Here is a 26,376-nt window from a genome sequence, read left to right as displayed (position 1 = left end):
AAGCATTCTCTCTTGACGTTTCGCCCACATATATGGCAGACATCCTCAGAGGTTGTGGGGTGTTGGAAACTAGGCAAGTGGGGTTTATATATCTGTGGAATGTTCCGGGTGGGAGAAAGAACTCATGTCTGCCTAACAAGTGCGAATGTTACAATTGGCCAGATTGATTAGCATTGAATAGCCTTGCAGCTTCAAGATCTGGCTGCTTATTGTCTGGGGGAATCCTTTGTTGGGAGGTGTTAACTAGCCCTGATTGTTTCCTGTCTGGAATTCCCCTGTCTTCTGATTGTTGTTCTCTATTTACTGTCCTGGTTTTAGAGGGTTATTAAAAATACTGGTAGCCAGATTTTGTTCATTTTCACGGTTTTCTCCTTTCTGTTGAAATTGTCCACATGCTTGTGGATTTCAGTGGTATCTCTGTGTCGTCTGACATGGTGTTTGTTGGAGTGGTCCAGCATTTCTGTCTTCTCAAATAATATGCTCTGTCCAGGTTGGTTCATCAAGTGCTCAGTTATGGCTGACTTCTCTGGTTGAATCCATCTAGGGTGCCTTTCATGTTGCTTGATTCGTGGTTGGGCAGTGCTGCATTTGGTGGTCCCTATGTAGACTTGTCCACAGTAGACTCCTGTAGAGTACAACACATTTAAAAAACCAAGATTAAAACCTGAGGCCACTAACACACACACATATATATAAAGACATAGACCTACGATTAAAACACATTAATCTTAGGCTCAGACTGGCCAACTCAACAACTCTAGGCGTGTGGATGGTTAGGAGGGTTAGGATCCACAGGTCCTCATCCTTTCTGTCTTAAACTGGGGTTGGTGGGGGAGGAGAGAGAAAGTTAGACGTCAGTAATTATTTTGGGGGCGAAGGGGTTTAAAAGCCCCGACAGTCTGGGGTCAACCGGAGTCTCGCTTGCGCTTTTATGCCCAGATCTACATTATTATTTCAAAAGTACAGCGAGTAAATATCCAAGCAGCAACTAAGCCTTGATTGCCCCCTTTTCGTGGCATAATACAGATTGCAGCGTTTTTAATCCGCCGCTCCACCTCTCCTCTCCTCTCCCCCCTTTTCCATATTTGATCTGATCAATTTCGTTCCTTGTGGGGGGAGAGAGATTTGGAGGGGGGAGGAAAGGGACCAGCGTCGCTTCCCCTTCCCAATAAAAAGGGGGAGAAAAAGAAATCCCACATTTTAAAAAAAACAGATTGAGGGAGAACAGGGAAAGACAGCTGCCTGTTTCATAATCCAATGAAAGGGAAGGCGGGATCCAAAGAGATGTAGAGGGAGCAGGGTTTTTAAAGATAAATATATAGAGAGAGGGGGGATTAAGGATGGAAGAGAAGAGTGGAAAGGGAATGGAGTGAGAAGGGGAAAGTTGCCCCTGGTTTTCTTTTTCTCCCCACTCTCTTCTTCTTGTGCGTCCCCAATTTCCAGGCTCTGCCTGTTGGAAATAGCAATTTCCCAAGCCTTTCACTATTTATTTTGTTAATGTATATCTGCTAACCTGTATTCTATGTATATGCTGGTTTGCCAGTTTTACTGTACCTCTTTGGTATGGGAGGGGTAATAGATATGTAACTGCACCAAGCATGTTCTGACTCAGGACCTCATTTTGTATTCAGTGTCTGTTTAACACCTCAGTGGAGGTGGATGTGTGTCTGCTTTACATCTCAGTGGAGGTGGATGCATTTTCCTGTTTGGACTTCAGTAGACAAGTATTACTTATGGACTTATAGAGTACATCTATACCTAACGATTATGGACAATTGATTAAGAATGATACCCTGTACTCAACAGAGAGAACTACATTCTATCTATAACTGAACTTAAATAAGAAATGTTTATGTATGGTCAATTAATGTAATATGTTTGTGTGTAAATAAGATATGTTATTTTCCAAAGAAGACGTTTTTTTTTTCTCAGAGTGTGTATTTTAAACTAAGAGGTTTCAAGGCAGTGTATATCTTTTGGGCAATTACAATTACAACTGCAACTGCAATTTCAACTTCAAAGAAACAACCATCCTCTGCTAACCCAATATATTTTTGTAGTGGCATGTCTTTGTCCTTGGCAGTTCAAAGACATGGTTCTTCAGTTTAGCAGCTGAGTTACCTGTGTGCCATTACATGAATGCTTATGAATATCACTTGCTCAAAGGGTTGACTTCTAACAAGGTTGTGTTTTTCTTGACTAGTGGCTTTCAAAAGGTGGTCTCCATATGTTCATGGAGATTCACATTTGCCAAACGAATATGACATAATTTTATCCCTTTTCAATAAAGTTATGGTTAGGTTGCTGTGCGTTTTCCAGGCTGTATGGCCATGTTCCAGAAGCATTTTTTCCTGACGTTTCGCCCACATCTATGTCAGGCATCCTCAGAGGTTGAGAGGTATATGATTGCCATATATTTCCAAAGGCCTATGTGCCCAGAGACTGGGGGCAGTTATTTCCAATAGGAGCCTCCCGTGGCTCAGTGTGTTAAAACGCTGAGCTGCTGAACTTGCAGACGGAAAGGTCCCTGGTTCAAACCCGGGGAGCGGAGTGAGCACTCGCTGTTAGCTCCAGCTCCTGCCAACCTAGCAGTTCGAAAACATGCCAATGTGAGTAGATCAATAGGTACCACTCCGGCGGGAAGGTAACGGCGCGCCATGCAGTCATGACCTTGGAGGTGTCTACGGACAACGCCGGCTCTTCGGCTTAGAAATGGAGATGAGCACCAACCCCCAGAGTCAGACATGACTGGACTTAACGTCAGGGGAAACCTTTACCTTTACCTTTTATGCCCAATACTGCCCGGGCTTTCTCTCAAACCTTTCTTCTCCTTCACTCCCTCCAGTTCTCCCACCCGCAACTCCTCTCCCCCTCCCCCCCCCATCCCTGCAGCCCTCTCCCTCTCCCTTCAGGTCCTTCCCCTCCCTCTTGGTCCTCTTTCTCCCCTCTGCTTCCCTTCCTGAGGGACTGTTTCCCTCCCTCCCTCCCTGGTCCTCTTCCCCCTTCTCTCTAGTATTTCTCCCCCTCTCCCCCACCATTTCCCCCCTCCTTTCGAGCTCCTTTCCCCCTCCCCCCTCCTCCTTCTTCCTCCCTCCCTCCAGCCCCTGAAAGATGATAATCAGAACAGCTGCTTCTGCGTCCCGCCCGGCCAATCAGAGGCCAGCAAGCCTGACGTCCCCGCGGCCGACGCCGACCAATGGCGAGCGGGCCGAGTTGGAGCAGAGAAGTTTGAGTAAGAGATAAGGAAGAGCGAGCGAAAGGAGGGAAGGAAGGAAGGAGGGAGGGAAGGAAGGAAGGAGGGAGGGAGGCGGGAGCCAGGGAGGGAGGCTGGCTGGCTGGCTGGCTGGTGGCCGCGCCGCGTCCGGACAAGCGCCTCTCCCCTCCGGCCACTCGGGGCGTCTCGCCTCGCGTGTCCCCGACCCACGGCGTGTCCCCAGCCCTTGCTTTGAAAAGAAGCCTCGCCGTGGCCCTAAGCGAGCCCAGCCCTGAGCCCCTTCTTCCTCTCGGACTCGTCCACCCAACAAGCGGCACTTCTTGCATCCCCTTCGCCTTGGCAGCCTCTTCTGTGTGACTTTCTTCCTATTGCTGATCTTCGCATCATCATCACCTTCTTCCTCCTCCTCCTCGTCTTCTTCTTTGGGAAGTCCCAACTCAACCGTGCACCATTCCACTGTGGACCCTGTACCCTCTCACAGAGATGGGAGATATGGGAGACCCACCGAAAAGTAAGGATGCAATTATTATTATCATTATTATCATTATGATTGTGTGTGTGTGTGTGTGTGTGTCAGGAGCGACTTGAGTAACTGCATGCCGCTTCTGGTGTGAGAGAATTGGCCGTCTGCAAGGATGTTTTTCCAGGGGAGGCCAGGATGTTTTGATGTTTTACCATCCTGTGAGAGGCTTCTTTCATGTCTCCGCATGGGGAGCTGGAGCTGACAGACGGGAGCTCAACCCGCTCTCCCCAGGTTCGAACCGCTGACTTGTCAGTCAGCAGTCCTGCCGGCACCATCCTTACCTGCTGGATGGATTTGAAAAGCAACCTCGAGTGCCCATATTCAGGGCGAAGGGGGGGGGGGACAGTGATGGGGAAGCAGGTGGGAGAAAATGGGAAGGAGCAGGGATCTCCTCGCCTCTGCTAAATAATCCCACAACCCTCGCTAGAAGTAAGTTCTGTCAGAGAAGGACAATCCAGGCAGTGGAGTTCCCTGCAAAGGCACTGAAGGAGCGTATGTCTGGGCGGGGAAGGGCGCAGGGCGCAAGAATCCGGATCCTTTTCCATGCCTCCCTCCCTCAACGCCCTCAATGACAGTGGCAAGGGCTTTTCAAAGGGGGGGGGGGACAGCTTTGGAAAGGAGACATGTCCAAGGGAAACTGGGGTGGGATTTCCTTCCGAGTAATGAGACCATGAAGCTCCTTTGGCTCTAGACATTTGGAGGTGGGGGGGGGGGGGGGTCTGTACAAATGTGATTGGACCCTCCTCATTCACATAGAAAGAAAGGTGAATGAAATTGCAAAAAGAGAGAGAAGGGGGATGCTATGAGAACTGATAACCTAGAGCCTCAAGGTTTCCCAAACCCCATCACTGAGAGGAATCCACCGGCCCCTGCCTCCTGCTTGCCCCTTCCCCCTCCCGAGTTTGGGGCGACCTCCAAAGGGGGGTGTTTTGACTGCGTGGAAAGAAGGCGTGTAAAATCTGCCCCTTCCTGATTATGTCCTCTTTGCTTTGGAAGGCGATCCGCCTCTTTTCTTTCTGCTTTTTTTTCTCAATGAGGGAAGCCTTTGATGGCCGAGACGCAGGCACACAACACACACACACATACACACGCTCTTGCTCCCGTTGCCCTCCGAAAAAGGCGACTCGGATCTCTCTCCCTCGCCCCCCCCCCTGCCGAGCTTAGAGCGCAACCCGAGCCCCCAACAACAACAACAACAACAACAACAACCAGAGCAGAAGCAGCAGTAGCAGCAGCAACGCGGCTTCCGAAGCGCCGTGACCGAGGCTCCTCAAGTGTCTTCTTTCTGGCCGGAGGAGAGCGAGAGAGAGCGAGAGCGAGAGAGGGGGGTCCGTCATGTCTCTCCTCCTTTGCCTTGCAGAGAAGCGGCTGATCTCCCTCTGCGTGGGCTGCGGGAACCAGATCCACGACCAGTATATCCTGCGGGTTTCCCCGGACCTGGAATGGCACGCGGCGTGCTTGAAGTGCGCGGAATGTAACCAGTATTTGGACGAGACCTGTACCTGCTTTGTTAGGGACGGGAAGACCTACTGCAAGCGGGACTACATCAGGTAGGAGGCTGCCCTTCCCTTCTGCCTTCCCTTCCTCGCTCGCTCGCTCTCTCCTTCCCCTTTTCCCTGCGCAGTTGCCCTGAAAGAGGCAAAAGCAGTCTTGCTCCGGCTTGTTTACACTTGTTTGTGGAGGCTGGAGTGGGAGTGGGGTGCCTTGCGGAAAATAAATCCCCTCCCCCAAGACGAAATAAACGTCCATTCGATGGAAATAACAGCCACATGGAAAATAAATTAAGGTATATGAAGCTTCCCTCTCTGAAACACTATAAGCTGGAAGGCAGGTTGCTTCATCAACAGTTCTCTCTCTTTCCCAGAGCTTTGTGCAGATGGACTCTCCTAGAAGTGTTTTTATTCCAGTGCGCTTTATAAAACAGAGATGAACGAGGCCGTGGAAATAAACCAGGGGTGTCACTGGGCTCTAAGGCCCATTTCCACACAGCTGAATAAAATCCCACATTTTCTGCTTTGAACTGCTTTGAATATATGACAGTGTGGACTCAGATAACCCTGTTCAAAGCAGATATTGTGGGATTTTCTGTCTTGATATTCTGAGTTATAAGGCTGTATGGAAAGGCCCTTAATCTCTAGAATTTGGAATTCGGTTTCTTTAAATCCAATTTGCAAACAGGCTGGATCTACACAGTGAAGACCCATATAATGCAATTTAGTGCAGTTTTAATTGCATTATAAAACTGTTTAAATGCAGTCCAAGTGCCTTTCTAAGTAAGTTTCGAAGCCACCGGCTCTGGGAGCTTCAGGAAATGTGCTGTCCACGTTTCTTTATTTTCCTTCCGGGGAAATAAATGGAGGCAGGATGAGGCCTCTGCGCAGACGTGCTCTCTTTCTTGGGAGCCAACCTCGTAGGATCGGGGCCTCGAGGAGCGGCTGGAGTTTGAGACTCTTTTGACCCTGTCAGTCCTCAAATCCAGCCCCTGGTCCCAGCTGGAGGCCTAATTCAAAGGCAACCTTCATTTGAGGTTCAAAGCAGGAGAGGGATCTCTGCTCTAGTTGGAATTAACCCTTGGATTTAAGGCCTGGGCTTATTCTTAGGGGGTGGGGAGCGGCTAGCATGTTGTCGTTGGTCCCCTTGATACAGCAAACCCACTTATCTTACAACAAACCCCCTCCCCTCGCCTCTTTTCCACTCGAGCTAATATTAGTCTAATTGAAATTAAGTGCGCGGCCTTTAGGCCTCGTTTGCCTGCCTCTCAGCTGCAGGGCTGGGACTGCGATTTGAGATATTTAGCCAATATATATGCAACAGGGGAAGCAGCACAACATTGGCCCCATTAAAAGTGGGCCCTGGACCTCTTTAGAAACAGACAAGAGAGCCCCGAAAAACGGGCTTCTCCTCCCCTAGCCGCCTTTGGTGACACCGCTGAGCAACTTGGGACAGGACAGCAGGGAGAGAATTAGGAAGAGATAATTAGCAATAGCGTGGCAATGGGAACCTTCTGCTGAATCAAGGGAGGGTACTTCAAACTGGGAGGGAAAACTGGGAGGGGGGATGGAACAACAGAAGAAGAAAAAACAATGATACCGAATATGTTGCTGTGAGTTTTCCGGGCTGTATAGCCATGATACAGAAGCATTCTCTCCTGACGTTTCGCCCACATCTATGGCAGGCATTCTCAGAGGTTGTGAGGTCTGTTGGAAACTCGGCAAGGGAAGTTTATATATCTGTGGAAGGTCCAGCAGTGGGAGAAAGAACTCCTATCTGTTGGAGACAAGTGTTAATGCTGCAATTAATTACCTTGATTAGCATTAAAAAGCCTTGCGGCTTCAAGGCCTGGCTGATTCCTGCCTGGGGGAATCCTTTGTTGGGAGGTGTTAGCTGACCCTGGTTGTTTCTTGTCTGGAATTCCCCTGTTTTTGAGTGTTGTTCTTTATTTACTGTCATTATTTTAGAGTTTTTCAATATTGATAGCCAGAATTACTGTCCTGATTTAAGAGTTTTTTAAAATACTGGTAGCCAGATTTTGTTCTTTTTCATGGTTTCCTCCTTTCTGTTGAACTTGTCCACATGCTTGTGGATTTTGACAACACAATGATATCGAATCTTTTTTTAAATATTAACTCTTTGGTGGCTCTCTCCCTTCTTATCTTATCTGGCTTGGTGAATTGGACAGGCGTGATCAAATTGCCCCTCATCTGCTGGCGAACAATCGGGACATTTAGATAATGGAACAGCTTCCTTCCTACCCTGGAAATCTGGGAGCTGATTATTTTTGTTTTGTTTCCCTCCCCCCCCCCCAAAAAAAAACAAACAAAAAAACGGCACAGTTAGCCCCGGCTGGCATTGTTGTGAGATACAAGGAAAGAGGAAGGAAAAAAATTAGGAATAGATTTATTTTTAGGGACTCCTTGTCTTTTCTTTCTTTTTCTCTCTATCCTACTCTCTCTGGATTTCTTTCTTTTTTTCTTTTTCTTTTTTCTTTTTTTTTTGAGAGGGGTGATAGTTGTTAGTTTCGATCATACTGGGCTCCTGGGGGACTGGCTGGAGTCAGTTTTGTCATAACCCCGGGGAACCAGTTGGGCGATTTCTAAGAAAGCTAACTCCAAGGGAGAACCCGACGCAAATGTCTCCTATGTTAAGGTCTCTTAGCAAACAACTAGTTTGCGCCCATCTTTTTTCTTTTTTTCTTTTTTGCATTGGGGAGGGGGGGCAATATTTTGAAGAGCGACTTCTTGAATTAGGAATCGCCCCCTGTATTCCCTGCGACTCCAGCCAACCTCCTCCGTTTCCTAAACACATCATACAGTTGACTACCTGCGAGTCAATCCTTAGTATAAGAATGAATGCCTCTTCCCCCTTTTCCCCGGTTCTAAGTCAGGTCCAGAAGGGGTTTCTGAATGCTTTTTGGACACCTTCGCCCAGAAATGTGGACCGGTTGGAGAGCTTTGTCTGCCAAACTCCCCGATCCTAGGGCATGCCCAAATCTCCCGCTCGGTTGGCTGGCAAAGATCTTCTCGCCAAGCCAAAGGGAAAGCTCGAAGTAAATTGGCCTCAGAATGTCTTTTGCGCTGTTGCTCCCTCCTGGATTAATCTCCTTTTGTTTAGGGCCCGATCCTAAATCCCGATGCTGTTCTGATTCTCACCCTGTTTACTCTGACATTCTGTTTACTCCCAGGAGGTTTATTTCTGGAACTGTACAAATGGCTAGGTATACATATACCGGGGATATATAGGGTTCTTTGGAGGTCTCTCATTCATGAGGCTGCCATAAATCGACTTGACGGTAGTTCATGCGAGTGTGCGCACACGTATGAACACAGCTTGTGTGTTCAAACAAATCTTCATTGACTGGCAATCGGAGAGCCAGCCTGCTTGGCATCACAGCCTTTTGATCCATGGGTTTGAAAGGCTCAATGCAAGAAGGGGAGCGTGCTCAAACCTTAGTTGAGGACAGGAGCCAGTTCAGTAGCAGGGCGGTTGTTGTTCGTCGAAGTCTTCCATGGCCGGAATCACAGGATTGTTGTGTGTTTTCCGGGCTGTATTGCCATGTTCCAGAAGTATTCTCTCCTGACGTTTCGCCCACATCTAGGGCAGGCATCCTCAGAGGTTGTGAGGTTATTCTTGGCCGAAGAAGCAGAGGTATTTTGGACGTTTCAGCACAACAGGGCAGTGTTTACTCAGAAGTAAATCGCATTGAGTCCAATGGAGATTCCATATCTTCTCGGGGATGTGGGAATATACTCCTGTATCCCTACACTTTTTGGATCTGGCGTGAAACCCTAACGCCAACCTAAGGCGAGGAGGCATTGTGTGCCATGGGACGGAGGAGGGAAAGAAAACATATCTGAAAAGCCCATTGTAGGGCGAGGACCCTGCCCTGGAAGGCCCTTCTGAGCCTGACTGGGGTTTTCCTGCCTTTTGAGGCGCCCTGGTTGATTTGCTGGGCTGAGCCCAGAGCAGAAGGCACATTTTGCCTTTTTGAGTCAGGCTTGTGTCTTTGGGATTTCTCCAGCCCAGTGCTTGCTAGTGGCTGCACTTAAAACAAAACCTGCCTGTGTCTGAGCCCTGCTTTTTCCAAAAGCTACCTGTCCCCTTCACTCCTACTTTTTTCTTGTTTGCACCATTACTGCGAAGCAATTCCCCTTGGTTTCCTCTGGTACCAATTCGGGGTTGGGGGTGAAGATGGCATTATTATTTAGTGCTGAGTTAGAAAGACAGAGAAGGGAGCAGAAGAATGGACGGCTGGCATGTGTTTCTGCGCCTTCGGGTTGGAAGTCTTGATTTAGACGCAGAAAAAACGGGTTTAGGACTAAAGGGTAACAGATTCTGCCGAAGGCAGGCCACAAAAATGCTTCGGGCCGAAACAAAGGAGCCCAGTATGGTTTCGACCCCGATTTTCCGTGTATTGATACTCGCTCAGGGCTTCCATTTAGGCTTTTTCTGAGTCAAGACAATGCCCTCCATGCGGGTTGTGGAGGAATGGAGATTTGGCCCTTGGGTTGAGCTTTTGTCAGCAAGGATGTCCCTCTTCAAATAAAGGTTTTTGCCCTCTCTTTGTGAGTGCTTAAAAAAAACTAAACCTCCTTCCGACGAGGTCGAGGGCACCCTGTCTAGTTGGGCTTAGCTCAGTAGCTGGTTGGAGTCTCGCCTCTCTTTTGCAGCCGACCCCCAGGATTGTAAGGGAGGCTATAGGGCTAGGAAATGGGAAACACACACCTAAGCCGAATCCCAAAAGCGGGCGTCGCTTTCACGGGGTTTTTCTCTCAACGGGAGGTTACGGATTGCAGCCTTCGGGTTTTTTCCCTTATTTCCTGCGATTCTTGGGTGGGCTGTTGGCAGTCTTTCAGCCAGTGGGGTTTATTTCGGGCGCAAAGGCAACGCTTTGGGTTTGAAAGCCCGTTTGTGGGCCCTCCTTCATTCTTGGGTAGGAGAGAGAAACCCGCCAGAAAGACCCCTCCCCCAGGTTAACACAAAACTACACAATTATTATTATTATTATTATTATTATTATTATTATTATTATTATTATTATTATTATTATTATTATTACATTGAAAAAGAGTTGCAATCGATTCGACTCTTGACACAACGCACAGACAATAGTCGGCTTTGCCAAACAAGCGAAAGACACAGAGAACAGAAAGGTTGACGTTGACGCGAAGGGAGGAATGGGGCACCAAAGGCCCCATCTACATCCAACATTTATTGCAGTTTCAAACCGGTATAGAAGGAATTAGAAATTCTGGAGCCGGGTTGATGCCTGGATAGTGATGACAGAAACCAAACCACACTAAGCAGGAATGAGCATGAAGGGCCTTGTGTTATCTAAGGCTTTCATGGCGGAATCACTGGTTTGTTGTGAGTTTTCCGGGCTGTATGTTTCAAAAGCATTCACTCCTGCCATTTTTCCCAGATCTATGGCAGACATCCTTAGTGGGGTTTATATATCTGTGGGAAGTCCTGGATACCAGTATTTAAAAACTCTAACTTCAGGACAGTTAATAAAGAACAACACTCTGAAAACAGGAAAACCCGAGACAAGAAACAACCAGGGCCAGCTAACACGTCCCAACAAAGGATTACCTCAGGCAGGAATTAGCTAGGCCTTGAAGCTGCAAGGCTTTTCAGTGCTAACCATGGTGATTAACTGCAATATTAACGCTTGCCTCCAACAGACAAAGAGTTCTTTCTCCCACCCTGGACCTTCCACAGATGTATAAACCCCACTTGCCTAGTTTCCAACAGACCTCACAACCTCTGAGGATGCCTGCCATAGATGTGGGAGAAACGCCAGGAGAGAATGCTTCTGGAACAAGGCCATACAGGACGCAAAACTCACAGCAACCCATGAAGGGCTTTCTTTCGTGAGCGTTTGTTTGTTGTCCGGGCCACCTCAAAGCGCATTCATTCAATCTTTAGTGTAGATGGGGCCCGAATTCTGCTTCGCCAAAGAAGCGAGAGGCTTCGGGAAGAGAGGAGGTGCCGGGAAGGGTAACTTTGCGGGGTGCCTGGGGAAGCGAAGGCTCTCCTGGAAAGGGATTCAACCTCTCTTTTTCCTTCTCGGTCTCCTCCTCCGCCTCCTGCTCCTTCCCGGGCCTCCTCCGCCGCCATGCAGGCTCTACGGCATCAAGTGCGCCAAGTGCAACATCGGCTTCAGCAAGAACGACTTCGTGATGCGGGCCCGCTCCAAGGTCTACCACATCGAGTGCTTCCGCTGCGTGGCCTGCAGCCGGCAGCTCATCCCCGGGGACGAGTTCGCGCTGCGGGAGGACGGGCTCTTCTGCCGCGCGGATCACGACGTGGTGGAGCGCGCCAGCCTGGGCCCCGGGGACCCCCTCAGCCCCCTACACCCGGCCAGGCCCCTCCAGATGGCAGGTAGGTAGGCGCCCCCGAGGCAAGCAGGGTCGAGCTCCCAGGCAAGAATGAAGGCAACGCTCCAATTGCCATGGCTCAAGGCTGTGGGATCCTGGGATTTGTTGCTTCACGAAGCCTGTTGAAACGTACTGGTGCTCCACCAAACTACAACTCAGGACACCATAGCATTGAGCCGTGGAGGTTCAAGTGGCGTCAAACTATATATTAATTCAACACTATAGATCAGTGGTTTTCAACCTGTGGCTCCCCAGATGTTTTGGCCTTCAATACCCAGAAATCCTAAACTGCCTGGGATTTCTGGGAGTTGTAGGTCAAAACACATGGGGACCCACAGGTTGAGAACCACTGGTATAGGTGCACATTTCCTCTTCCTTCCCCGGCCATAGTGCATTTCTGTACATGTCCTAAAGTGAATGAACACCAGTGGTTCCCAACCTGTGGTCCGTGGACCACCAGTCCAAGACCTCATCCTTACTACTATGGATAACACAGCCCAACCAAATATATATTTTTTCTTGGTATCCTCGTTGTTAGGCCTGTTCCTGGGGTGTTTTGGGGTGCTGATTCAGAAAATTGCATTGGATAGACCACATCAGCTCTAGATTATTAACTACGGATTTCTGTGGGTGAGCAGATGGTGACTACTGGATGGCATATGTTCTGTATCAGAAACTAGAGCTGATGTGGTCTATCCAGTGCAATTTTCAGAATCAGCACTCCAAATAAGCAAACCGAATCTAAAGTTGACCAAAAACTGATTGTTAACCCTTTTGGTACTAATGTTGGAGAGTGGTCGCTGGTCAAAGTGGTCCCTGATCAAGTGGGTCCTGGTAAAAATAAAAGTTGGGAACTATCGATTTACACTGTAGAGGAAACTTCGGCCCTCCAGGTATTTTGTACTTCAACTCCCACAATTTCTAACATCCTAAACTGGCTGGGATTTCTGGGAGTTGAAGTCCAAAACACCTGGAGGGCATAGGTTTCCCCATGCCTCGGTTAACAGCACTTGAACTGTGAAATCGTATGGCATCCTGGGAGCTGTAGTTTGACGAGGCACCGAGTGGGAGAGAGGCTGGGAAGAATGAGATCTCGGCATGGTAGCAAGGAGACTATAAAGCCCATCCTCCAAGCACAAGGGTAGCCGGTTGTGCTGGACAGAGACCGATCCTTCCCTCTCTGTCAACGCTGTCTCAACCCATGAACCTATAAACACTTACTCTGGCGTAAATTTCAGTGACTGATGAGGCTTCTGTTGAAGCCTATGCGATAAGGCTGTAAATCTCGAGGTGTGTGTCTCTGTATACACAGATAGTTACCAAACAGAGAATGTTTCCAGGCAGCGTTTGCCCTTTCCATGAAAAACAAAAAACAAAACCAAGATTTGTTCAGCTTTACGCCTTCGGGGTAGTTAGATTTGACCCATGAAGAGAAGAGACATTTAGTATGAACTCTCTCCCACTGGAATAAGTGAAACGCGGTGAGCTATTTTTCGGGTTTGCTAGAAAATAAATCTCCCGCAGAGCCTCCCAAGTCAACTGGACCTCACTCACTCTAAGGGTTGAGCCAGGAAATTCACATCCACATCCCAGTTATGGTTCCTCGGGCATAAGGAGTGGGACATTCAGTGGGATTTATTCCTAGATAGGTTTGCATTTGCACTTTAACGACTACTGCCGGTATTGAAGAACTGGGTCCTCAGTAAATTAAACTTACACTTGGATCCTTCAGTTTAACTCTCTTCCTCATCTGCCACGGCTCAGTGCTATGGAATCCTGGGATTTGTAGTTTGGCGAGGCACCTCCACTCTATAGCAATGAGGGCTAAAATACTCCCATGATCCCACAGCATTGATCCCTGCTGCTTCAAATGATATCAAACTGTATTAATTCTACAGTGTAGATGAGCCCTAAATACTGCCAACACCTCCTAGTGAACTGTCTATGGAATTGTCCTGCTAGAAAGTCGGAATGAGCAAAAGAAATATTGGAAATGCTCGCGCCCCAAGTCTGTCCCACCATTATCTACAAGCAAACAAACCCAAAAGCCCCCTTTGAAATCAATCTGAAGTCTTTTCTAGCATGGGGGGCACATGGAGGAAAATACCACCATGTATTGACAGAACCAACGGGAGAAAAAGAAAGAGGCTTAAATATATATATCTGTTGGCTTACTATCAACAGAAGCATGTGTGCCTGTTTACATAAGAGTTGTGTGTCTTGCACTATCCGGTTTATGGTCCAGATAATCATAAAGTGCTCATATCTTGCATTGTAAATAGAAGAGGTGGGAAAAAGAAACACAGGGCGACCACAACTTGCATGACAAAGAAAGTGTGCAGTGGTTCCTATGACACGGTGCCCTGACATTGTATGTGTATATATATATGTGTGTGAATAAAATCCCACATTTTCTGCTTTGAACTGGAATATATGGCAGTGTGGACTCAGATAACCCAGTTCAAAGCAGATATTGTGGGATTTTCTGCATTGATATTCTGAGTTATATGGCTGTGTGGAAGGGACCTAGGTATCTCTCCATAATGGGATTTCCTCCTAATGTCAGTGCACAGCGCCATAGGAATCACTATGTGTGTGTGTGTGTACACACACATATATAATGCCATAGGAATCACTGTATATATATAAGGTCAAGCCTGGATGTAGTTTATGTAGGCTTGCATCCACTGCTGTACTCCAAAGTAAGTCCCACTGAACTCAGTGAAATTTATTTCCATTCAAGAGAAGACAAGATTGCACCGGAAATCCTCTAATTCTAATTCTCCCATTTGTAAGGTTGGAAAAAAAAAGAATGGCAAGGAAGTGCGAAAAAAGGAAAACCACACTCCAGCTGGATTGATGCAATCCAGGGCCCTGCGTTTTGCAAGACCTGGGCAAGGTAGTAGATGGTTAAAGTCCTAGAAATATGTCATTTATAGGGTCAGCATAACTGCCTCGAGTCCCTATATCGAGATAATAAGTAAATAAGAACTCCAGTTCGACTTAACAGCATATATCAGTGGATTTCCCTACATTTGTTTCCCCATCCAACAGCTCATTCCATGAGATTCTATTCCAGATGGGTCTAACCCATAGAATTCAGCCCTGGAATGCTATAATTTCAACAAAGTGGGGCCCGTTCCACACAGCTGAATAGAATCCCACATTTTCTGTTTTGAACTGGAATATATGGCAGTGTAGACTCAGATAACCCAGTTCAAAGCAGATATTGTGGGATTTTCTGCCTTGATATTCTGGGTTACATGGCTGTGTGGAAGGGCCCTGGGTAGGATCTTGCTATCCCTTCGGGGAATTTCCCAGTATGTTTCAGAATTATGAAGAGGGGGGAAAGAGGCAGAGGGGAAAATCAGGAAATCAAAGGGGGACAAGAAAGCAGTCTCCCCTCTCTTGACAAGGCAGCATCTGTATACTCTCCAGTTCCCCAGAGGTTCTGCCAAACCTGGCCTCCCTTGCTTGAAACCTTTGAAGCGAGGTATGTCTAGGAGGCAGACAGTTTCCTGAGAAGGGAAGGTGGAGGAGACCGAGACTTAGAACGAAAAGAACCCTTCAAGCTCTAATTTAATACTGTTCACAAATTAATAGAGGGAAGTTGGGTCTCAAATGGTGCACCCTTGGAATGCAGTACTATAGGTACACACTTGGGAGCTAGAAGGATTGAATTCTGTGAATATTATTGCTGAACCAGCTTTAGCTTGTGCTGTGGTCCAAGTTCGGTTTCAATTGGAGTTATTACATTGCTGTGAGTTTTCCGAGCTGTACGGTCATGTTCCAGAAGCATTCTTTCCTGAAGTTTTGTCTGCATCTATGGCAGACATCCTTTGAGGTTCTGGGGTCTGTTGGAAACTAGGCAAGTGGGATTTATATATTTATGGAATGTTCAGAGGGAGAGAAATAACTCTTGTCTGCTTGAAGCAGGTGTCAATGTTGCAAATGGTCACCCTGATTAGCATTGAATAACCTTACAGATTCAAGGTCTGGCTGCTTACTGCCTGGGGGAATCCTTTGTTGGGAGGTGTTATCTGGCTGTCTGGAATTCCTCTGTTTATACACACACACACACACACACATATATGTGTCCATATATATATATATCCCAATTGCCTGGTTTCCAACAGACCCCCAACCTCTGAGAATGCGTGCCATAGATGCAGGCGAAACGTCAGGAAAGAATGCTTATGGAACATGGCCATACGGCCCAGAAAACTCACAGCAACCCATTGATTTCTGCCATGAAAGCCTTCGACAACAAGTTAGCAGCAGTCTTCATTTGCCTGTAGTTCGAATCGGATGGAAATTCCATTGATATTTATGGGATTTCCGGCCAAACATTAGACAGAACAGGAAGCTTTCCTCATTGATTTCTAGTGTTCCTAAATGTGAATCGTTTGGAGGTATGTATGTGGCCCCTTCTATACTGCCATATAATCTAGATTATCCACATTGTCTGCTTCCAACTGGATTATATGAGTCTACACTGCTAGATAATCCAGTTCAAAGCAGATAAATTGGATTTTATCTGGCAGTGTAGAAGGGGCCACACACATACACACACATATACATATTCCTTTCTCTGCTGGGTAGCACAATCTTAAAGGAGAGTAAAGTTCTCCTCGCCTTACCTGCAATGCAGTTAATATTTGAAAATCGTAAACCCACCCAGGCTGGTTGACGACTTGCTCAATAATGGGTCTGAGATTTGGATTGTGTGTGTATGTCTGCGCGCGTTTTATATCAAGACCAGGCAAGGACCTTCCCTAGTGGCCCATACTGAAACAGAAAGGAGTTTAATGGATTAGAACAAAATTCCTACCGATTGCAGTTGCACTTGCTTCCCAGTAAGGAGAGTTCAGGCTGTGTTATTCTCACTACAGCTGGAAACCAAACTGAATGTGATCTGTCTTCCCAAATCAGTTGTTTGTGGGGGTGCAGCTACACTGTAGAATTAATGCAGTTTGACCCCCACTTTAACTGCCATGGCTCAATATTATGGAATCCTGGGAATTGTTGCTTGGGCTATTTGGAAGAGATAAGTAAGGATTTTGTAAAACTACAACTCCAATGATACTATACATTTGAATGGAAGCCATATATTCAATAGACATCCGTGGGCGACGCCATTATTCATAGGAGGGACTTTATTTTCTGAGTAAATGCGCATAGGATTACCACTTTCCTTCCAAAGACCTATGGTAGAATCTAACGCTGCATCTACACTCTAGAATTAACGCACTTTTACACTGCTTTAGCTGCCATGGCTCAATGTAAGGGAAACCTGTGATATGTCTGCCAAAGAGCACCAATACTAATTGGCAGAGAAGGCTAAAGACTTGCAAAAGTTACAGCTTCCACGATTACTGAGCATGGAGACATTGTAGTTAAAGTGGGATCAAACTGCATTAATTCTAGTGTAGGTGCACCTTTATATACACTTATCCAGACTTTATAATGTAGATGCACCTTTATATACACTTACTCAGACCCTTGTGGTGCTGAAGAAGTATACAGAAAAGGAGACAAGGAAACAGAGAGATACAACCACCAGTGTCTTTACACAGGAGACTTAATGCAGTTTGATACTACAGCAGAGTCTCACTTATCCAACATAAACGGGCCGGCAGAATGTTGGATAAGCGAATATGTTGGATAATAAGGAGGCATTAAGGAAAAGCCTATTAAACATCAAATTGGGTTATTATTTTACAAATGAAGCACCAAAACATCATGTTAGACAACAAATTTGGCAGAAAAAGTAGTTCAATACGCAGTAATGCTATGTAGTAATTACCGTATTTATGAATTTAGCACCAAAATATCACGATATATTTAAAACATTGACTACAAAAATGCGTTGGATAATCCAGAACGTTGGATAAGCGAGTGTTGGATAAGTGAGACTCTACTGTACTTTATTTGCCATGGGTCAATGCTATGACATCCTGGGAGTTGTAGTTTAGTGGGGCGCCAGCAATCTTTGGCAGAGAAGGTGCCTGTAATAAAACTACAACACTCGCGATTGCATAGCCCTAATACAGCCACAATAATTAAAGTGGGGTTACAGTGCTATAATTGTGCGATGTGGAAGGACTCCTAGACTGGTTTGGAAAGGACTAAATTGTCTTGGGACAACCTTCAAATGTTTCCAGCAATGATGACTATCATAGTGGAGGATAATCACTAGGACTGGTGGGCATTGTAATCTAAACCTCTGCTTAGCCCTGGATAAGATTGCTCATCAAAGTCCTTATGCTCTCCTGTAGCCATAATAGACACAGAGAAATTTAATTCCACGGTGACTGTTCCGAAGTTCTGGGATTAGTAGCCTGGGGAGGTTCTTGGAATTCTCTGATAGAGAGCTTTAATCTCCTTCCAGGAACTACAGTACTAGGGGCTTCTCACAGAGAATTCTAGGTATCTCATCAGACATAGAATTCTATGAGATGCAATAATAGCAACGTGTTATAGAACTGATATAATTGTGTAATGTAGATGCTCCTGCCCAGTGACATAATGGGTAAAGAGAATGAAAGTTGGCAGTACTGTAGTATTGTTCCTCTCTTTCCTTTCAAAACCCTTGTGCATTCCTTATTCACTCCCAGATGACCTCTTCAACCCTAAATACTCCAAGGTGGGAAACCATGCATTTTGTGCTTCCCAGAAAGAACTGGACTTCATCCTGATTCTTCCTTCTATGCAGTTCGGAGTCCATAGATGGACAAAATAATCTGTTGGGGGACTTTCACTACTTCATCAGAAATTTAGAAATGAAAATATAGAAATGTTATTGTTTGGACCATTCTTATCAGCATGGGGATAGTGAGGGGATTCTGGCAGTAGAGTTTCCAAAACCTGTATGCCAGTGTTTGTGGGTGTTGTGTGCCTTCAAGCCGGGTTTTCTTGTCAAGCTTTGTTCAAAAGCCCCCCCCCCCTCTAAGGCCCAGAATGTGTGACTTGCCCAGGACCACCCAAAGGGTTTGAGTGGCCAATCAGGGTTTTGAAACTGGTTTCCAGAGTCATATTCCAACACCGAAACCACCACTTTCATTTGCCAGTGTCCATGATGCTTCACATAGCCAGGAAATAAATCTGCTCCCTTCCTCCAAGGAACTAAAACAGGGATGGATGGTGGGGCCCAGGAGTGAATTTTCTGGCCCTTGGACCTTTTTGGAAATGCACCAAATGACAAAAAAAAGTCAGGGAGCCTGGAATTGTGTGGATGTCCAGGAAATCAGGGAACAATGGATTCAAATTTCAGGAAAGAGGTTCCTCCCAAATATTAGAGAGGGAGAAATCCGGATGGGATGAGCCATTTGACAGTGGAATATGCTGCCTGGAGCATGGAGTTTCCTTCTCTGGAGGTTTTAAAGCAGAGGCGGAGTGGCCATCTGTTGGGAATCCTTAGATTGTTTATTTTTTCATGGCGGAAGGGAGTTGTGTTTGTCTCTTCCAACTCTGTGAGTCTATGATTCTATGAAGGTCAATTCAATTAGGGTTGCTGTGAGTTTTCCGGGATGTTATGGCCGTGTTCTAGAAGCATTTTCCCCTGACGTTTTGCCCACATTTATGGCAGGCATCCTCAGAGGTTGTGGGGTCTGTTGGAAACTAGGCAAGTGGGGTTAATAATATATGTGTGGAATGTTCAGGGTGGGAGAAAGAACTCTTGTCTGCCTTAAGCAAATGTGGATGTTGTAACTGGCCAGCTTGATTAGCACTGAAGAGCCTTTCAGCTTCAAAACCTGGCTGCTTCCTGCCTGGAGGAATCTTTTGTTGGGAGGTGTTAGCTGGCCCTGATTGTTTCATGTCTGGAATTTCCCTGTTTTCAGAGTGTTGTTCTTTATTTACTGTCGTGATTCTAGAGTTTTTTTAAAAATAATAATACCGGTAGCCAGATTTTGTTCATTTTCATGGTTTCCTCCTTTCTGTTGGATTCCCCCAGGCAGGAAGCAGACAGGTTTTAAAGCTGCAAGACTATTCAATGCTAATCAAGCTGTCCAATTACAACATTCGCACTTGCCTCAGGCAGACAAGAGTTCTTTATTCCACCCTGGACATTATTCCACAGATATATAAACCAAATTTTCCTAGTTTCCAACAGACCTCACAACCTCTGAGGATACCATGGATGTGGGCGAAAAGTTAGGAGAGAATGCTACTAGGAGATGGCCATACAGCCCGGAATATTCACAGCAACCCTATGGTCCCTGCCATGTAAGCCTTCGACAACACTTTCAATCCAATTTCTAGTAATGTTGGCTTAGGGGAGTATGGAAGCTATATTATTACCCCACCCCAAATATTAAACTCTTCCCATTGGACCTAAATGTCGTGGGATGGGGCGGAGGAGACCTTGGTAAGAAACTGGCCCATCCAAAGGTGGATATGGGGGTGTTCGTGTCCCTCCCCCACTTACAGGGCTGCCTTTCTTCCTCCCCCCCCCACTCCCTCCCTCCTTTACAGCAGAGCCTATCTCGGCCCGGCAACCGGCTCTCCGGCCGCACGTCCACAAGCAGCCGGAGAAGACCACCCGGGTCCGGACCGTCCTCAACGAGAAGCAGCTCCACACTTTGCGGACCTGCTACGCCGCCAACCCGAGGCCCGACGCCCTCATGAAGGAGCAACTGGTGGAAATGACTGGCCTCAGTCCCAGGGTCATCCGGGTCTGGTTTCAAAACAAGCGCTGCAAGGACAAGAAGCGGAGCATCATGATGAAGCAGCTACAGCAGCAGCAACCCAACGACAAGACGGTGAGTCCGGCGCCAACGCCGCCAACGCCTCCTTGGCCTCCAGGGGGCGCCCCTGCCCGAAGCCGCGTTCTACATTGGAGAAATAGAGCAGTTTGACATCACTTCAACCGCTCTGGCTCAACGCTACGGGATCCTGGGAGATGCAGTTTGGTGAGACTCGGTGCTCTTCGGCAGAGAAAGCGAAAGGCCTTCTCAAACTACAATTCTCGTGATTCCATAGACTTGAGCCCTGGCACCTAAAGTACCAAGCTGCATTAATTGTACAATGTAGATGCACCCTGTGTTCCTGTTTGAAAATGCTCTGGGGGGCTTTGAAAATGCTTTTTGTTGTTGCCTGCGGCCAGTTCGACATTGCCATATCATCCAGACTATCAAAGCAGATAATCCACATTTTCTGCTCTGAACTGGATTATATGAGTCTACACTGCCATATAATCCAGTTCAAATCAGATAATCTGGATTTTATATGGTGGTGTAGAAGGTATCTGAGTTGCCCCATTTCTCAGGATCTGATCCCAAATTATCTGTTTATCCTAGATTATTTGGCAGTGTAGACAGGCACATACAATCCAGTACAAAGCAAACAATCTGGGATTTGATCCTGAGATATAGGACAGTGCAGAAGGGACCTGAAGCCCCTTCTGCACTGCCATATAAAATCCAAATTATCTGATTTGAACTGGATTATATGTCAGTCTAGACTCATACAATCCAGTTCAAAGGAGAGAATGTGGACTCCCTGATTTGATAATCTGGATTATATGGCAGTGTAGAGGCACAGTGCTTCTATTTCCCAGGATCTGATTCCAGATTATCTGACAGTAGAGACTCATATAATGCAGTTTAAATCAGATAATCTGGGATCATATCCTGGGATATAGGGCAGGGTGGAAGGGACCTAAGGGCCTTTCCACACAGCCATATAACCCAGAATATGAAGGCAGAAAATCCACAATATCTGCTTTGAATTGGATTATCTGAGTCCACATATAATCCAGTTAAATGTGGATTTTTACTGGATTATATGCCTTGGACCCCTTCTATACTGCCATATAATCCATATTATCATTGCTGGTAATCTATAATATCTGATTTGAACTGGATTATTTGAGTCTACACTATCATATAATCTAATTCAAAGCAGATAATCTGAATTTTATATGACAGTGTAGAAGGGGCTGAGTCTCGTTTGATTTAAATCCTGGTTTTTATATTGGACAGTATCCCTTTCCCTGTAGTGCAGTGATCTGAGTAGCGAAGTTGAGTCCAATCTTTCCGGAAACCCACTGGGTGGATGTGGCAAAAAAAAGGGATAAGGAAGTCTGGTATTCTATTCTATGTTTAGGAGGCCATAGTGGACATTCTTGGTGGTTTCTGCATTTGTGTGAGATCTTCCTGATGTTTAGTGGAACAAGTGGTTACTTTGAAAAATAATTTTCAATTTAAAATACTTTGAGGCTGTCATTTGACTTGCATGTAGTTGGAAGTACAGCAAATGCCATGGGCCTGTGTGACATAGTGGTTTGAGTGTTCGATTCCTGCCAAGAAAATCCTATGATAGGCTTGCCTTAGAGCTCCCCAAGTCAGAAAAAACTTGAAGCCACATAATAACAACATGGAGGAAACTGCATTTCAGAGGAAGGAATTTCTGAGTATTCTTTGCCTAAGAAAACCTTATGAAAATGAATGGGGATTCTATAAATTGACAGTCAACTATGAGGCACTCACAGAAGGAAGGGGATAAGATAGTTCTTTTTCAAAGAGGTTTTGTGCCCAGATGCATCCTGGAGTTGAATGCCTCTTCTAAAATGTGTATTGTAGATAGGGAAGAACAATGCTAGCTCTTTCAGGACATTATTTAGTTTAAGACCAGTTGCAATCAGTGGAAAAACAGAATCCTTGTAAACACCTCCAAATGCAAAACTTGCTACATAGGCCTACAGAGTAGAGCAGTGGTAGGGTGCGTCACTCTGTAGAATTAACCCGTTTGACACCATGGCTCAATACTATGGATTTATAGGAACTGTAGATTTACATGGTCTTCAGTTTTCTCTGGTACTCCACCAAACTACAACACCCAGGATTCCATAGCATTGAGCCATAGCAACTAAGGTGGTGTGTAGGTGCAGCCTTAGATGGGTTATGCCGAAGTCTCACTTCTGCATTATTCAGTGAAACTAAACCTATGGAAACACTATGGCTTTACTATAGTGTTGGTGGAGGGAGTCCACCCCATTGAACTCAGTAGATGGTGGCCTAGGGGATAAAAGCCTTGTGACCTGAAGGTTAAGTTGCTGACCTGAAGGCTGCCTGGTTCGAAACCCACCCGGGGATGAGCTCCTTCTATCAGCTCCAGCTCCATGCGGGGACGTGAGAGAAGCCTCCCACAAGGATGGTAAAACATCAAAACATCCGGGCGTCCCCTGGGCAACGTCCTTACAGACGGCCAATTCTCTCACTCCAGAAGCAACTCCGGTTGCTCCTGACACGAAAAAAAAAGCTTAGTAGACGTCCTTTGTGCTGTGATGCCTGCTCTTAACTGAATAGGGACACAGATCTTCTGCCTAATTGGGGGACGAAATCTCATTGACCACAGCAAAGCTTAATTTACGAAGAAGTCGACTAAAGCAGGGCATCTCAAATCCTAAGATTTCCCCAGTAGCTGATACAAGGGAGGAAATATTCACAAATAAGGATAGGAATGAAAGGCGTCTGGGTAAGGCTGGTTTACAAAGCAACTTCCCCAGCAGTGCGCCCATTCATCACGTTTCCCTCTGTATACAGAAGAAGACAAATGTTCCCCAGCTTCTTGTCTAAACCTGGAGAAAGGGACGGCTATTAATTTTTCTTTAAAAAGTCTGCCTACCTAGGTTAAGTGGAATTTAAGGAGTTGAGTTTTTACCAGGGTGGAATGTAATAAATCCCAATTCAAAGGACTTTTCTGGGTTGCTCAGAATTAGGTTGTTATTCTGGACGCAGAGCAATTCAGTTGCCTGTAGGATTGTCTCTAGAGCCAGTGTAGTGCTCTGAGCGCTGGGCATGAGCAGGATAATATTTGCTTGGTCATGGAAATCCACTGGGTGGCCTTGGGCAAGTCTTTCAGCCTTAGAGGAAGAATCCCCCTCTGAACAAAGCTTGCCAAGAAAACACAATAATAGGCTCGCCCTTTGTGGTTAACTGCCTTCATGTTGACTTCGACTTAAGGAAGGCATCCTCAAACTGCAGCCCTCCATCTGTCTGGGCCTCCAACTCCAGAATTTCTGATAAGCTGGCTAGGGCTTCAGGGAGTTGGAGATCAAAACAACTGGAGGGCCACAGTTTGAGGATGCCTGCCTTATGGCAATCCTATGAATGAGATATCTTGCAAGTTCAAGGCTCCCCTGATTGAGTCCATCCATCTGGAATGCTGTCTTCCTCTTTTCCTACTGCTCTCCAGTCTCCACCCTAACAAGCATTGCCATCTTTTCGAATGAGTTATGTCTTCTCCTGATATGGCCAAAGTAAGACAACCTTAGTTGAGTCATCTTGGCTTCTAGAGAGAATTGGGGCCCATTGATTGATTATTTTAGCTGTCCACTGTATCTGCAGAACTCTTCTCCAGCATCATAACTCACTATCCAGCTTTCATGACCATACATGGAAACAGAAAATACCCTGGCATGGACCATTCTAATTTTAGTAATAAATGATGCGTTTTCACACTCTAGGATCTTGTTTAGTTTCTTCATAATTGCCCTTCCAAGCCTTACCTTTCTTCAGTTTTCTTGATTGAAGGCACACGACAAACAAAAGTCAGGAAAAAGAAAGTCCCCTAACCTCATCAGATCCTCCAAAATCATGTGGCTTTTCATTGGCCTTGATCAATGCAGTCGGACTTCTTTCTCGAGTAAGATCTCACTGAAACAGTGTTAGGAGACTCTGCTAAACTTGGTGGTGAATTCCATTGAGTCATTTTGAGATTCCAAGTGTCCTTGTCTTAAGTCTCTCCCGCCTTGTTCCCTTCTGCTGAGTGGAATCATAGACTTTCCCCTTGTTTTGAAAGCACCACTCTTCTTAAACTTCTTTGCTTGCTTGCTGCTGCCAGTATCTTCTCCAGAGATGGAAAGTGGCTTGAAAGTAACCTTCTTTGAATGACCTTTACTGTTCGTTAAGTGGATGTAGGATATGTGGTGGCGATCTAAAAGCGCTTTCTTAGAAGGAAGTCTTTCTGGCACTTTTCATTCTGATCCCGAGAGATTCAAAGAGAGACCTCTCTAGAAGATCTTGAGTAGATTTTGCGCCTTAGGTAGGGCTTCGATGAGGGTGGAGGACGACGACGGCGATACTCGTGTCCCAATCTTTCGCTTCAGTATGTCTTGAAGAAAAGGTCTACTCACGAACAATGTAGGGAAGGAAAGGCTGTATAAACGGGGTTTACTTTACCTTTAAGGAATCATCTTACAGTCTGATACTGATTATGGTTATTAGGGCAGTGAAGTATCTAAGGCAGGATTTACACTGTCGTATAATGCAGTTCGGTCAGTGTGGACCCATATAATGCAGTTCACTGCATTGTTGTGAGTTTTCCAGGCTGTATGGCCATGTTCCAGAAGCATTCTCTCCTGTCGTTTCGTCCTCATTGGAATTCAAACTGCATTATATGGGTCTACAGTACACTAACCATATAATACAGTACAAACTGTGTTACATGGCAGTGTAGATCCAGCCTAAGGTTGAGCTAGTTGACTTGGTTTTGGAGGAAGTGGAATCCATTCCACTGACCTTGAATTAAGTGGCCGACGGCTGCATCATTAGTATCCTTGTGATAATGATGATGATGAATGAAGTGCCATCAATGTACTTTAAAGAGCAATACATCAAGGCACACACGGACCAGCCAAAGATGTACAATTACTACAACAATAGTAAACAAGTCTTATTTACATGCCAAAATAATCCCCTTGTAAAGAGGTTTCCCCAGGAATAAAGGCTGTAGTGTGTTGTGAAGGCTTTCATGGTCGGAATCACTGAGTTGCTGTGAGTTTTCCGGGCTGTATGGTCATGTTCCAGAAGCATTCCCTCCTGACGTTTCGCCCACTTCTATGGCAGGCATCCTCAGAGGCTGTGAGATCTGTTGGAAACTAGTCACCTGAGGTTTAGATATCTGTGGAACGTTCAGGGTGGCAGAAAGAACTCTTGTCTGCTTGAGGCAAGTGTGAGTGTTCCAGTTGGCCAGCTTGATTAACATTGAATGGCCTTGCAGCTTCAAAACCTGACTTCCCGCCTGGGGGATCCTTTGTTGGAAGGTGTTAGCTGTCCCTGATTGATTTGTGTCTGGAATTCCTGTTTTCAGAGTGTTGTTCTTTATTTACTGTCCTGATTTTAGAGTGTTTATTTTTAATACTGGGAGCCAGATTTTGTTCATTTTCATGGTTTCCTCCTTTCAGAATTCCAGACATGAATCAATTAGGGCCAGCTAACACCTCCCAACAAAAGATCCCCCAGGCAGGAGTCAGCCAGGATTTTAAGCTGCAAGGCCATCCAATACTAATTAAGGTGGCCAATTGCAACATTCACACTTGCCTCAAGCAGATAAGAGTTCTTTCTCCCACCGGGAACATTCCACAGATATATTAACCCCACTTGCCTGGTTTCCAACAACTCACAGCCTCTGCGGATGCCTGCCATAGATGTGGGCGAAACTTCAGGAGATAATGCTTCTGGAACATGTCCATACAGCCGGAAAATTCAGTTATCCGAAGGCTGCAATCATTTTAACATCGTGTCAAATCTATATGTGCAGACATTCAAGCAACTTGTCGATTTATGACAACCCCATGAATTTCATAGGGTTTTCTTCGACAAAGATTTCTCAGAGATGTTTTCTCTAGTTTCTTCCTCTGAAATCTAGCCTACAACACCGGGCATTTGTTGGTGGTCTCCCATCCAAGCACTGGCTACGGTGGACCCTACTTAATTTCCAAAATCAGATGGATCTGGTATCTTTAGATTATTTAAACC

General features: G+C 46.0%; 1 protein-coding gene across 6 annotated transcripts in view; it reads left to right on the top strand.

Annotated features, from left to right (window-relative positions):
• The first annotated feature begins 3,127 nt into the window (after nucleotides 1–3,127).
• Nucleotides 3,128–26,376, top strand: part of isl1 (ISL LIM homeobox 1) — a 37,151-nt gene continuing 13,902 nt past the window's right edge. For 2 of the 6 annotated variants that reach the window (XR_010003601.1, XR_001729855.2), the window contains exons 1-4: nucleotides 3,139–3,725; nucleotides 5,098–5,287; nucleotides 11,359–11,618; nucleotides 20,090–20,376. Coding sequence is in view for 4 of the 6 variants with exons in the window: in XM_008102803.2 (XP_008101010.1) it covers nucleotides 3,698–3,725; nucleotides 5,098–5,287; nucleotides 11,359–11,618; nucleotides 20,090–20,376 (765 nt within the window). In the remaining 2 variants the exon portion in view is untranslated. Of the gene's footprint in view, nucleotides 3,726–5,097; nucleotides 5,288–11,358; nucleotides 11,619–20,089; nucleotides 20,377–26,376 lie in introns of all 6 variants that reach the window. The other 4 variants (XM_008102804.2, XM_008102803.2, XM_008102805.2 and 1 more) reach the window with 4 other exon arrangements.

Source organism: Anolis carolinensis, chromosome 2 (assembly GCF_035594765.1).
Source record: "Anolis carolinensis isolate JA03-04 chromosome 2, rAnoCar3.1.pri, whole genome shotgun sequence".
In the NCBI taxonomy this organism is placed as follows: Eukaryota; Metazoa; Chordata; class Lepidosauria; order Squamata; family Dactyloidae; genus Anolis; species Anolis carolinensis.
The sequence above is the reverse complement of the archived record's forward strand: the minus strand, read 5'-3'. Positions and strand labels throughout refer to the sequence as shown.